General features: G+C 58.7%; 1 protein-coding gene across 3 annotated transcripts; it reads right to left on the bottom strand.

Annotated features, from left to right (window-relative positions):
• Window positions 1-330: 330 nt before the first annotated feature.
• Parp11 (poly (ADP-ribose) polymerase family, member 11) lies at window positions 331-11,980 on the bottom strand. 3 transcript variants are annotated; one of them, XM_013023715.1, is made up of 8 exons: window positions 11,880-11,980; window positions 7,332-7,460; window positions 6,031-6,151; window positions 4,582-4,657; window positions 3,776-3,848; window positions 3,579-3,709; window positions 1,684-1,835; window positions 331-757 (listed from the first exon to the last, which is right to left on the bottom strand). In XM_013023715.1, exons 2-8 carry the CDS (start codon window positions 7,455-7,457, stop codon window positions 441-443), a joined length of 996 nt encoding a protein of 331 aa, XP_012879169.1. In that variant the 5' UTR covers window positions 7,458-7,460; window positions 11,880-11,980; the 3' UTR covers window positions 331-440. The 3 variants fall into 3 exon arrangements, with proteins under 3 accessions (XP_012879169.1, XP_012879172.1, XP_012879170.1); XM_013023718.1 differs by having other exon boundaries at window positions 3,579-3,688; XM_013023716.1 differs by lacking the exon at window positions 11,880-11,980 and adding an exon at window positions 9,064-9,163.
• Window positions 11,981-12,691: the final 711 nt, after the last annotated feature.

Raw genomic sequence — 12,691 nt, 5'->3', positions numbered from 1 at the left:
GCCCGAGGCCAGCCGGGCGCCTGCGCTCACGCCTGTCATCCCCGCTTACTCAGGAGGCGGAGGTCGGAGGATCCGGGTTCAAAGCCAGCCTGGGGAAGAAAACCCTCTTCTGTCCCATGAGCCGGCAAAAAGCCAGAAATGGAGCTGTGGCTCAAGTGGTAGAGCGCCAGCCTTGAGCAAAGACAAAACACAAAAACAAACAAGAACAAATCCTCAGGGCCAGCACCCAGGCCCTGAGTTCGAGGCCCAGTGCCAGCACGAGAATAAATAGCAAAAATAAATAAGACTCAACAAAACCAGCTTCCGGGGTTCTCTGGCCCCCGCGAGCCGTGGATCACCAAACACCACCGAACCCTAAACAACCACAGCATCACCAGCCTCGTGGTCAGTACGAGTTTTATATGGCGGCCGCCACGGTGGGAGCCGCGTGCGCGCGGAGCTCAGAGGAAGTCTATGAGGTACTCGGGGTAGATCTGGTTGGCGTCGAAGACCACGAAGATGCGGGGACTCCACGTGTCGTCCACGCAGCTGTCGTACAGGTTCACGTAGCTGCCGTCCTTGGATGGGGGGCGCATGTACTTGGGGTCGCCGCTGATGTAGTCGCCGATGAGCACGCGGGCCAGGAACATGGACCTGCAGGCGCGGGGCGCGGGGCGCGGGCGCGGGCCCACGCCGTGGATCTGCAGCGTGTCGCCGTGGCGCAGGTCATCCTTGCAGAAGCGGCTCGAGTAGGACGCGTCTCTCGCAAAATAGGTGCCTGCAGCCGGAGGGGGCCGGGGGAGGCCAGGCGTGAGGCCGGCCCCGCAGCGGGGCGGCCACGGGATGGGGGCCCAGGTCTCCAGCGCCTGTGCCTACACCAACCCTGTGTCAGTGTCTAACCCAGTGCCTGTGTCTAATCCAGTGTCAGTGTCTAATCCAGTGTCTGTGTCTAACCCAGTGTCTGTGTCTAACCCAGTGTCTGTGTCTAACCCAGTGTCTGTGTCTAACCCAGTGTCAGTGTCTGTGTCTAATCCAGTGTCTGTGTCTAACCCAGTGTCTGTGTCTAACCCAGTGTCTGTGTCTAACCCAGTTGTCTAACCCAGTGTCTGTGTCTAACCCAGTGTCAGTGTCTAACCCAGTGTCTGTGTCTAACCCAGTGCCTGTGTCTGTGTCTAACCCAGTGTCTGTGTCTAACCCAGTGTCAGTGTCTAACCCGTGTCAGTGTCTAACCCAGTGCCTGTGTCTAACCCAGTGTCTGTGTCTAACCCAGTGCCTGTGTCTAACCCAGTGTCAGTGTCTAACCCAGTCTAACCCAGTGTCTGTGTCTAACCCAGTGTCAGTGTCTGTGTCTAATCCAGTGTCTGTGTCTAACCCAGTGTCAGTGTCTGTGTCTAATCCAGTGTCTGTGTCTAACCCAGTGTCTGTGTCTAACCCAGTGTCTGTGTCTAACCCAGTGTCAGTGTCTAACCCAGTGTCAGTGTCTAACCCAGCAGTGTCAGTGCCTATACCCATGCGTGTGCTGGTCTGGGGCCCGTGCCCACGCCAGGGCCTGTGGTGACAAGGTGCGTGGCTCTTGGTCCCGTGTGTGGACCAAGTACCTGGTGCTGAGGGGCGCCTGGGTGCCCCCTCCCCCAGCCCTCCCCGTGGTGGAGGCCGCCCGGGACCCCGCCCTGGCCGGCCGGCTGCGCGTGTGCACACACACACCTTTTCCCAAGAGAGCGCCGTGCATGCCGTTTATCCGCCAGTCGAAGTTGTGGATGCAAATCGCCTCCACGAACTCGCTGCTGGTGCCGTGGAAGAGCATCTGCTCGTTGATCTGCGGGATGCCTCTCTTCTTCTTCAGCTGGGACTTCTTCCTGGAGGCACACGGTGGCATGCACGCATTTTATTTTAAGACAGCAAACGTTCGACAGGAAGGCTAAAAGGAACAACGCCGACGCCGACGCCGGGAGGAGGGCTGCTCTCATCTAAATCGCGGGCGGACAAAGCAAATCGGAGAAAGGAACGGTTTCGAATGTTCCTGGACAGGTAAACCGTCTTACGATGGTGATTCAATTCCAGAACCGCCAAGCGTTCCAGGCACCCACCGCGGAGACCACAGGGCCGGCCCCGCGCTCACGGAGGGAAGGCCTCACACCCCGAGGCTCGAGCCCTCTCTGACTCTGTGTCCCTCCGTCCCGGACCTGGCACCTGCAGAACCCAGCGTCGCCCCCCGCCCCCCAAACCGCCCCTGGCACCCAGAAAAGAACGTGCCGCCGGGCCGATCCTAACAGGGAGACCGAGGAAAGCTGGAAGGGTTCCACGGAAAAAATACACAGGCACACAGTGGTACGTTTACAAAGAACGCTAAAGGTGAAAAAGAAACGGACGTAGACAGCGCGATGCCTCGCTGTCCGGGCCTGGGTGAGCAGCAGGGAAACACGCAGGCCTTCCAGGGACACAGGCCGGGGGCCAGGGAGACAGGCTGGGGACTGGGGACACAGGCCGGGGGCCAGGGAGACAGGCCGGGGGCCAGGGAGACAGGCTGGGGACTGGGGACACAGGCCGGGGGCCAGGGAGACAGGCCAGGGACTGGGGACACAGGCCGGGGGCCAGGGAGACAGGCCGGGGACTGGGGACACAGGCTGGGGGCCAGGGAGACAGGCTGGGGACTGGGGACACAGGCCGGGGGCCAGGGACACAGGCTGGGGGCCAGGGAGACAGGCCGGGGACTGGGGACACAGGCCGGGGGCCAGGGAGACAGGCCAGGGACTGGGGACAGAGGCTGGGGGCCAGGGAGACAGGCTGGGGGTTGGGGACCAGGGACACGGGCTGGGGACTGGGAACCAGGGAGACAGGCTAGGGGCAGGGGACCAAGGACAAAGGCTGGGTACTGGGGACAGAGGCCTGGGGCACAGGCGTGGTGCGGTGTGCACAGCTGGGTGTGGAGATGGAAACCCTGAGGAACGCTCACGCAGACCCCTGTGCACAGGGGTGCAGTCTGTCTGGTGTGCAGGGGTTCTGTCTGGGGTACACACAAGATTGTCTGGTGTGCCCACAGTGGTTGTCAGTCTGATGTGCACGTGGGGTAGTCTGGTGTGCACACAGGGTGCAGTCTGTCTGGTGTGCATGCGAGGTTGTCTGTCTGGTGTGTACATGGTCTGTCAGTCTGGTGTGCATGCAGGGTGCAGTCTGGTGAGCACACGGGGTGAAGTCCGTCTGGTGAACACGCAGGTGCAGTCTCTGGTGCAGGGGGGTGTGGTCTGTCGGGTGTGCAGGGGGGTGTGGTCTGTCGGGTGTGCACACAGGGTGTGGTCTGTCGGGTGTGCAGGGGTGTGGTCTGTCGGGTGTGCGGGGGGGGGGTGCGGTCTGTCGGCTGTGCCCATGGGGTGCGGTCCGGCTGGTGAGCATGCGTGGCTGAGCCCGCCAGAGCCTGGCCTGTGGCCGCGCTCAGCCCGGGGAGCAGCTCTGCTGCCCGTCCTGCCTGGCGCCTGCCCGCACGCCACTCTCCTCTCTCTCAGGAAGTGGGTGCCGTCTCCGCGCCTCGCGAGGACTCGGGGTGTGGGGGGCGGGTGCGTGGGAGAGGGCACCCACCACGGATCGCCGCGCCACGCACTCACCTGCAGAAGAACTCCCACAAGTCTAGGTTCTGAATTCTCTGTATTCTCCGGATCCGGTTTCGGTCCATGGTCTTCCCGAAGAGCGCGGCCACCTCGTTGTACTCATGCGTCTGCGTGTGCAGAGGGATGAGCTGCGAGAGCGGGCGTGCAGGGCCAGTCCTCCGCCGCGCCCCCCCGCCGGCCCGGCCTGCTCCTACCTGGTAGGGGACGTCCGTGTGCACACACTCCCAGTGAGAGGGGACGGGGATGGCCTCGTTCTCACAGACGTAGCTGCAGAGGACGGCACACGAGGCAGCAGAAAAGAAAATCAGAGCCACCGCCAGGGGCTGGCCCCAGCCACTCAGGAGGCTGAGATCTGAGGGTCGCGGTTCAAAGCCAGCCCAGGCAGGAAAGGCCGTGAGACTCTGATCTCCCATGAACCACCAGAAAACCAGAAGTGGCACTGTGGCTCAAGGGGTAGAGCGCCAGCCTTGAGCTGAAGAGCTGAGGGACAGCACCCAGGCCCAGAGTTCAAGACCCAGGATGGGCGTGCGTGTGCACACACACATGCACACGTGTGAACACACAGAGCAGCGACAAGCATGCTGCTTCTTCACTTGATCACCTTGTATGAGATCTTCCTCATGCCTGGGTCTGCATCGGGGCCTGGTGTGTCACCCAGCACCCGCAGGTACACGGCCAGCACCCCCTCATCGGAGCCAGAAACCCTGCCAGCTGAGCTGTCTTTGACGAGGAATCCTGAGCTGCTTTTGTGCTCAAGATGGGCGCTCTACCACTTGAGCCACAGCACCACTTCCGGCTTTTTCTGTGTATATGGCGCTGAGGGGTCGAACCCAGGGCCACACGCACGCTGGGTGTGCACTCCACCACTGGGCCACCTGCCCAGCCCCGTCCACGGCATCGCTTGCGAGGACCGGGACCAGCTGTGCAGGGTGGTGCGGCTGCTTCTGCCCGGCGTGTGCTGGGCCCCGCGCCCCCGGCCCGGCCCGGCCCGGCGACTCACCTGAACGCACTGATGGAGAAGGGGGCCCTTTTGACCAGGCGCTGCTTGCCCGTGCTGAGATTCGTCTGCTTCATTTCTGTTCACAGAGCAGAGGGGTCAGAGCCGCGGAGGGCCGTGCACCGGCGCGCTGCGGGGCCGGACGGGGGGACCGGGCCGCGGGGGGCCGGTGGCACCTGAGACCGGGCTCCTCGGGGCTCAGTCGCCCACACTCCCCCGCCCGCCCCGACACGCCCTGCTCCGCCTGCAGAGATCTTCCTTCCCTGCTGATGCTGGGCTCACCAGGCAACAGGAGCCCCGCACTTAGGAGAGCTGCGGGCGGGGCGGGGGGAAGAGGGGAGGCGGGCCTGCCCTGAAGCTTCTGTGAGCTTTTGAGTGGAGAAAAGTGTGAGCGAAGCCAGACACGGGAGGCTCCCGCCTGTCATCCCAGCGACTCAGGAGGCTGAGATCTGAGGATCACGGTTCAAAGCCAGCCTGGGCAGGAAAGTCTGTGAGACTCTGATCTCCCATGAACCATCAGAAAACCGGAAGTGGCGCCGTGGCTCAAAGGGTAGAGGCACCCTGAGCGCCCCCCGGCCAGGGCCCCGACGGTGTCCGGTGGCACTGACTTCCAGCTGAGCTGGCTCAGCTGCGGGGGAGCCGGGGAAGCCGGGATACACAGGGCGACCGGTGCTGTGCACACGCACCCAGAGCGGGCGGCCTGCCGGAGCCCCTCGCTTCCCATGCATGATCCCTGGAATCATCTAGAATGATTTCCAGGCCAACTGTAAGGAGCACTCAAACAAGCACTCCAAGTCAGTCATGGTGGTCCAAGATTCGAATCCCGCATCCTCGGGAGGCCAGGGCTGGGGCCGGCCAGGACAGCACGGCGACACAGGAGTTATGAAGAGTGTGCGCTTGTCTAAGGAGAGACTCACATGACCTCCACGCAAGCGTCAGTCTCCGAATACGTTACTGCGCCCGAACGCATGCGCACGCTCTTATAAGAGGCCAGCGTGGCTAAGCGTTCAAATCCTGAACTTCTTAGCAGGTCCCATGGTATAGTGGCTAGTGCTCTGGACTCCAATGCCAGCGATCCAAGTTCAAACCCCGGTGAGACTCCATTAAAGCTTTCAGCAAGAGACAAAGTTTTTCTTGTTCTTAAAGGAAGAAATTTCCATTTGTATCGAGCTGGTGTTTTGTTTTGTGTTTTGGTGCCGGCCCTGGGACTTGAACTCAGGGCCTGAGCACTGTCTCTGAACATCTTTTTTTCCCCTCAAGGCTGGTGCTCTACCACTTGAGCCACAGCACCATTTCCGGTTTTCTGGAGGTTCGTTGGAGATAAAAGAGTCTCATGGCCTTTCCTGCCGGGCTCCGCAGATCTCAGCCTCGCGAGTGTCTTGCTGTGTAACCTAAGGACTGACCCGGCACCCACACACCGACGGCCGGCCCAGGGCTCCGGGGGGGACGCACCTGCGAAATCGATCTTGTAGCTGAACTTGGAGGTAGTAAAAGAAATGGAGCCACAAGGGTTCGTTCGGAAGCTTTTCTCGATGTCTTCACTGCTAACGGAACATTGAATGCTGGCATCCGGCTTTAAAACAAACCAGAAAGTTCCCCTTACCAGGGCTTCACTGAAGTTGTGCTATGATCAAAAGGAAGGAAGGAGGGAGGGAGGGAACCAGGGAGGGAGGGCAGGCTTGCGGTGCACAGTGATGTTTCTTCTAAATGGAAGATGCAGGGAAAGTGGGCAGGGAAAGCACTGGAAGGTTCTGTGTCAGTACAGGCTTCTTTGGGGGCACCTTGTGGGGGGCAGCGGGAGGCAGGGAGGCAGGGAGGGAGGGAGGGAGGCTTGCTAACATCTTCCTGTCTGTCTCTCCTGCCGTATTAGAAATGATGCAGATTTCTAGTAAAGGCTGCTCACGGTATCACCCAACAATTGGCTATGATCACTTCTCAGAAATTACTAGATTTTTACAATCATCCCCAACTTTTCACACTTTCTGAGTAGTTCCAATTAAATCCTTTTCTTTTCTTTCTTTTTTTTTTTTGTTGGTTGTGGGTCTTGAACTCAGGGCCTGGGCGCTGTCCCTCAGCTCTTCAGCTCAAGGCTGGCGCTCTACCACTTGAGCCACAGCGCCACGTCCGGTTTTCTGGTGGTTCACTGGAGATCAGAGTCTCACAGACTTTCCTGCCTGGGCTGGCTTTGAACCTTGATCCTCAGATCTCAGCCTCCTGAGTAGCTAGGACAACAGGCGGGAGCCACCGGTGCCTGGCTTCAGATTCAATCTTAAACAGCTTGTTTTAAAGAAGAAAGTAAAACCACAAGCACAGCCTTTGTGGGTCTGGGTTCCAATCGCTGCTCCCCGCTCGATTTTGTGTCAGGTGCTCGGCCGTGGGACCCGAGTGGGTGTGAGCTCCGAGATGCCACGAGTGTGAGAGAAAGCACAGGCGTGCCCGACCGCACGCCGGGGCGCGGGAGGCGCGTGGCCGGGGCGCGGGAGGCCCGTGGCCGGCGCTGGGTGTGGCTGAGCTCTCCTCCCCCCGTGGCCCGTGCCATGCGGGTACCACCCCCACCCCGAGTCTCCACGATGCCGGCTCCCGGCGCACAGCCCCAAAAATGTTGTTTCTTCTCAACGGAGTACCGTGGAGAGGTGGGGAAATGGGCAGGGAAAGCACTGGAAGGTTCTGGAAGGTTCTGAGTCAGTGTGGGCTTTGGGGGGGGGCACCCAAGGGCGGTGGGGTGGTGCGGGCGAGGTGGGGGTGGGGGGTACCTGGATCATGTGCCACTTCCCGCACTCGGCCAGGTAGAACCAGCCCCACTGCGTGTCCGATGTGTCCATGGCGTCCCCTTCCCTGTCCGCCACTGGCGGCAGGAACTCTTCTGCCTTGTGGAACATCTCCTGGGGGCCGCGGAGAGAGCAGGGGGGACGGCTCTGAGTGCTGCGGGCGTCCTCGTTCGTGGAGAGCCGTTTCTCCCCCGGGGCCCGCCCCGCGTGGCTCTTCTGCACACCCGTGTTCTAAACTCGAGGGGTGGGGGGCATCTCTGTGAACACGTGGGGCGGAGGACAGTCGGCTGGGGGGGGCCGCACCAGCACCGGCCACGCCAGGGCCCGCCGCACCAGCACCGGCCACGCCAGGGCCCGCCACACCCTCGGTGGCCACGCCAGGGCCCGCCACACCCTCGGTGGCCACGCCAGGGCCTCTGTGAGATCTCCGTTCCCAGCACTTAGCCGCCGCCTCCAGAGCGAACCAGAGCTGCTGGTCTGTGCTTCGTTCCTGCCAGATCTCTCTGTCTCTGTCTGTCTCTCTGTCCGTCTGTCTCTGTCTCTGTCCCATACACCCACCCACAGACATCAATATTGGTGATGCATTAACTATTTGATTTCTTAGATTTTTTTTTTAAACCAAGAACGTGTTCTAGCAAATAAACCGAGCCACTTCTGGTGTGAGTGTCATTATATGAAGAAGAGTCGGGCCATCCTGCGGGGATAAAAGCTCCCGCTCCTTTAACTGGGCCTCAGTTTCCCCCTTCCAAAGCCGAGGGCGAAAGGCTCCTTCCTCGTCAGGACAGATGAGATAACGTGGTCCAGTCCAGTACGGAGCCAGCGAGTGGAGCACCAAGCACAGCACCCGAACCAGAATAACCAAGTAGAAACACTCATCTCCCCTTAGACGGCCACATCCTGGAAAACACCAGAACTGCCCTGGCTGCCACCCTGGCCAATCATCTCCCCGGCTCCCTCCCCAGACACACCTGCAGCCCTGTGACCCAGGGCCAGGCCTGTGACCAGCGCCCGTGGCCAGGCTGCACCCGGTGTCCACGCATCTACCCTGTGGCTCGAGGGACGCTGCTCTCCAGCCCCACCTGCTCCCCGGCTTCCACCCTGCCGCCGAGGGCAGCCCAGCCGCCCCAACTCGGATTCCTGTGGGATTAAGGAGGGGCCGGGCTGCAGGGAGGTGCGCTGCCTTCTCTTGGCTGGGCTGGGGGAGACCTGGTTCCCCTCCCCAGCAAAGCCTGCTGCTCTGCTGAGGGCGCCTTGCTGCTCTCTTCCTGTGTTCAAACTGTTCAGACATTTGCTTACGGAGCCTAAGTCAGGGAGCGAAGAACTAAACACAGTACCCAAGCCAAGCCAGTGAGTACCAAGTACAGTACCGGAGTCTGAGTAGTGAAGTAACAAGCACACTACCCTGTCAGGGAGTGATTAATAAGCACAGTAACCAAGACAAGCCAGCGAGTATAGTACCAAGTACAGTACCTGAGTCTGAGTAGTAAAGTACCAAACACAGTACTTTGTCAGGAAGTGAAGCACTAAGCACAGTAGCCAAGCCAAACCAGCAAGTATCAAGTACACTACCTGATCTGAGTAGTAAAGTATCAAGCACACTACCCTGTCAGTGAGTGAAGTGCAAATCACAGTAGCCAGGGAATAAAGTACTAGCACAGTACTGGGCAGAGTACCCCATCAGTGAGCAGAGTACCCGGTCTGTGAGTGGGTACAGCACCTGAGTTCATGAAGAGGGCTCATAATTTTGACTTTCTAATGTCTGGAAACTCCCGGGAAGGCTTTGTGCATTTTCCTGTTTTTCCTTGGTGCCTGGCAGTCGCTGGGCTGCTGGGAGATGGGGAGCAGGCACCCTGGGGCCGGGAGCCTCAGCTTTGAGCGAGGGGTTCTACCGCACACGTTCTAGGCTGCTGAGACTGTGTTCTGCACTGGCACCAGCACTGCGACTCCCCAACGCACCCTGCTCCACCCACAACCGCAAGAGGGCGTGGCCCAGGGCAAGGGGGCCTGGGTTGAGTCCTTCTGAAGATGCCCAGGGGAAGGCTGGAAGGACCGGTGTGGAGCCATCGGTGAAGAGAGAGGTGCCCAGGTGGACATGCAGCTCCCTGGGCCCAGCTCACCTGGGCTGGGAAAAAACCAAGTTCACACCACGCGTGCACCCAGAGCCCAAATGTGGGGGTGCTGGAGGCACCTGCCTGCGGCACCTCCAACCCAGAGAGTGCTCAGAGCCCTCACAAGAGGGTGGACAGACACAGACAGACAGAGATCCATAATAGGTAGATGGACGGGTGGATGTATACAGAGATACAGAGAGATGATAGACAATATAAATTAGACAGATGCAGATAATAGATGATAAAGATGACTGATGGTTAGATGTAGACGATGGATTAGGTAGGCATAGATGATAGAGGACTGAAGGACAGACGACAGACACAGACAAACAATAGGTAATACATATAGACGATAGAGATACACAGATCTACAGAGACAGGTGATTGGCTAGGTACAGATGATAGATGGTTCCCTGCACAGGGGTGTGAGAATTTGTGCCGGGCACTGCCGGCCACCATTCACCTAAACCGGGGACTTGGAGTCTTCTGCAATTCAGATGCACAGTCAATGGGACCGCACTATTACGGAAGCTCCAGATCTCCAAGGGAATGCAGACTTTCACCGGAAAATCACACTCCTAGACTGTCTGCACAAACCCGTCCAGCACAGCCCAAGGCCTCTGGTGGGAAGATTCACTCAGTGCTCCCTCGAGGTGGGTAGGGTTGACCAACCCTGTCTGCAGGCTGGTACTGGGCTGAGCACATTTCCTTCTGCTCCTGGTTGCTGTGAATTATAATCAGGAATGGATATTGGATTTTGCTAAATGGTTTTTCTGTATGTTCCATTTTACTTCACTGATCAGGCAAGGTATGCTCATGACTGTCCAAATATTGAACTATCCTTGCATTCCTGGAATAAATCACTGTCCAGTATTTCATATGGGAGACAGGCCTGGAGTTTCCTTTGATTGGTTTTGGTATGGGGTAATGAAAACCTTACAACATCAACTGCAAAATGCAAGCTCTCCTTCACATTTCTGGAACTTGCTACAGAGTTACTAATTGCTTTACATATTTGGTAGAATCCATCTGTGAACCTGTATGGTCCTGGGGCTTTCAGAGTAGGTTCTTCCTACAAAGTTAAATTCTTTAACCAAAAAGAGGCCATTCCCTTCCTGCCTCCTTCCTGAGTCTGTTTCCTCAGAGTTGCCACACGGACACAACAGGAAGGGCATCTTCATTATCCTAACGCTGTCTTCAGACTGTTTCCTTCAGCGCTGGTAACACCAAGGGTAGAGTTGGATTTTTACTTATGTAGTTACTTACGGGTCAGGTCTGCCTGCCTGCACAGGCCCATTGGCTTGTAGTAGGTGTTCAAGAAACAACAAGTGCTAGCAAACGTGGGTTTCAGTGCTAGGCTGGCCCTAGAAGATGGCAGGTGGGCTGGGCTGGCCAGTCATCCACGCCATTCCTCCAGACCTGAATTGCAAACACGAGCCTCCTGCCTCTACCTTATTTACCTCCCAGATAACAAGGACATGTGCTGTATCTGTCCCGTGCATCCTGAGGAGCCACCAATTCCCTGCTCCTGCCCATGACCGCACCACCAGGACAGGGCTGAAGCATGGGCCCTGATGACATATGCTCGCCAGGGCGTCTCATCTAACTATCAATCAGGAAGCCTTCCTTAAATTCCAATTCCAAGGTGGGTGCTTGTAGCTCAGGCCTGTAATCCTAGCTACTGTAAAGGTTGAAGCCAGCCTGGGCAGGAAAGTCTATGAGACTCTTATCTCCAAGTAACCAGTTAAAAGCCAGAGGTAGAGCTGTGGTGTAGTAGTAGAGTGCTAGCCTGGAGTGAAAAACCTCAGGAACAGTGTCCAGGCCCTGAGTTCCAGCTTCAGTATTGGTGCACGCACACACACATACACATTCCCTGTGATTTTTTTTTCTTCCTTAAGTCCTTTTCTACTTGCTGCATGCTGTCTATTCTGGGAAGAGTATGTGTTCTAGGGCTGGGAATGTGGCTCAGTGGTAGAATGCTTGCCTATCATGCATGAAGCCCTGAGTTTGATTCCTCAGAACCACATACACAGAAAAGGCCAGAAGTCGCACTGTGGCTCAAATGGTAGAGTGCCAGCCTTGAGCAAAAGAAGCTTAGGGACAGCACCCAGGCCCTGAGTTCAGGCCTGGAAAAAAAAAAAAAAAGGAGTATGTGTTCTAGAAACAGAAAGCTTTAGATTTAAAACCAGTTTCTCTTCTTCTTCAGAAAGCTCACCAAACTTGGAGCCTTACCACGGTCCACAGAACAAGAAGGTAATGCACTAACCATCTACATAATCAAAGTATTAGCAATCCGAGGGTCCTTTTTGTGCTAGTCTCCATCAGCCCCTCTCGTAGGCGTCACTGGGCTGCCATGAGCATCTGGTTTTCCTGGTAAAGCAGCGGGGAGGAGAGAGAGAACACTGCCCCAGAGCTTCGGCACCTCTGGAAACGGGTCTTGTGCGGCGACAAATCCGGTGTGGTGAGCTCATCACATGAAGCGGCTTCAGAGCCTGAGTACAGACGCTTGATGTTCTTCCCCCACGTTTTTTCTTCCTCGTTCTCATCAGCAGCCGTTAGTCAGGGTGACACATGGAGGATTCCCGGGGACCGACGCCGGATTCTCGATTTGGTCCCCTTCGACGGTCAGCGGCGCTTTCCACGGGCCGGGGCGATCCCCAGCGTGCTGGGACCAGCCTTGGGGTGCGGACCCCCCAGGGGAGGCTGGGCTTTGGTGGTTAAGGCGAGAACACAGAGCAGCCACGTCGGTGAGGGGTGGGCTGGGGCGTCTTTATTAGCGATCCGCAGCCCCCCAGCTTTGAAAGGCCGAAAGCCACGGGCTGGGGGGGGGGGAATGGAGGCCTGGACCCACGCGTTACACACCAGCGAGGCGGGCTGGACGGGGGCGACGCGTGTCACCCGCAGGCGGAGGCCGCTCCGTGGATCGGCACCCCAACTGTCCACAGAGGGGGGCCCGGGTCTCCCCGCCATCCGCGGGCCGCGGGAGCTCGTCACCTTCACCAAGAGGCCACGATGGCGCCGCTCGGCCCGGGGCGCGCGGGCTGCAGCTGTGGGGGGGGGGGGCGTCTTCCCGCGTCTTCCCGGTTGGAAACGTCTAGAAGCCGAGAGCCTGCGTGTGCCTGCGTGCTCCGATCGCTGCCTGCGGGCCCGGGAGGGGTCGGGGGGCAAAGGGCGCCGAGGATCCGGCCACGGGGGACCCCGGGATCGAACCCGCCGGGCGGAGCGGGGGGAGCG

The sequence above is a fragment of the Dipodomys ordii genome, unplaced genomic scaffold (assembly GCF_000151885.1).
Source record: "Dipodomys ordii isolate 6190 unplaced genomic scaffold, Dord_2.0 Scaffold69, whole genome shotgun sequence".
In the NCBI taxonomy this organism is placed as follows: domain Eukaryota; kingdom Metazoa; phylum Chordata; class Mammalia; order Rodentia; family Heteromyidae; genus Dipodomys; species Dipodomys ordii.
This window is presented reverse-complemented; position numbering and strand designations above follow the sequence as displayed.

Excerpts from the sequence above, each read along its gene's own strand:
- Parp11 (XM_013023715.1), bottom strand. The coding sequence starts at position 7,457 with ATGTTCCACAAGGCAGAAGAGTTCCTGCCGCCAGTGGCGGACAGGGAA. Across the intron at positions 3,849-4,581 it reads TTCTCCATCAGTGCGTTCAG|CTACGTCTGTGAGAACGAGG; the intron begins GTGAGTCGCCGG and ends CGTCCTCTGCAG. Across the intron at positions 1,836-3,578 it reads TTGTGGGAGTTCTTCTGCAG|GAAGAAGTCCCAGCTGAAGA; the intron begins GTGAGTGCGTGG and ends GTGTGCCTCCAG.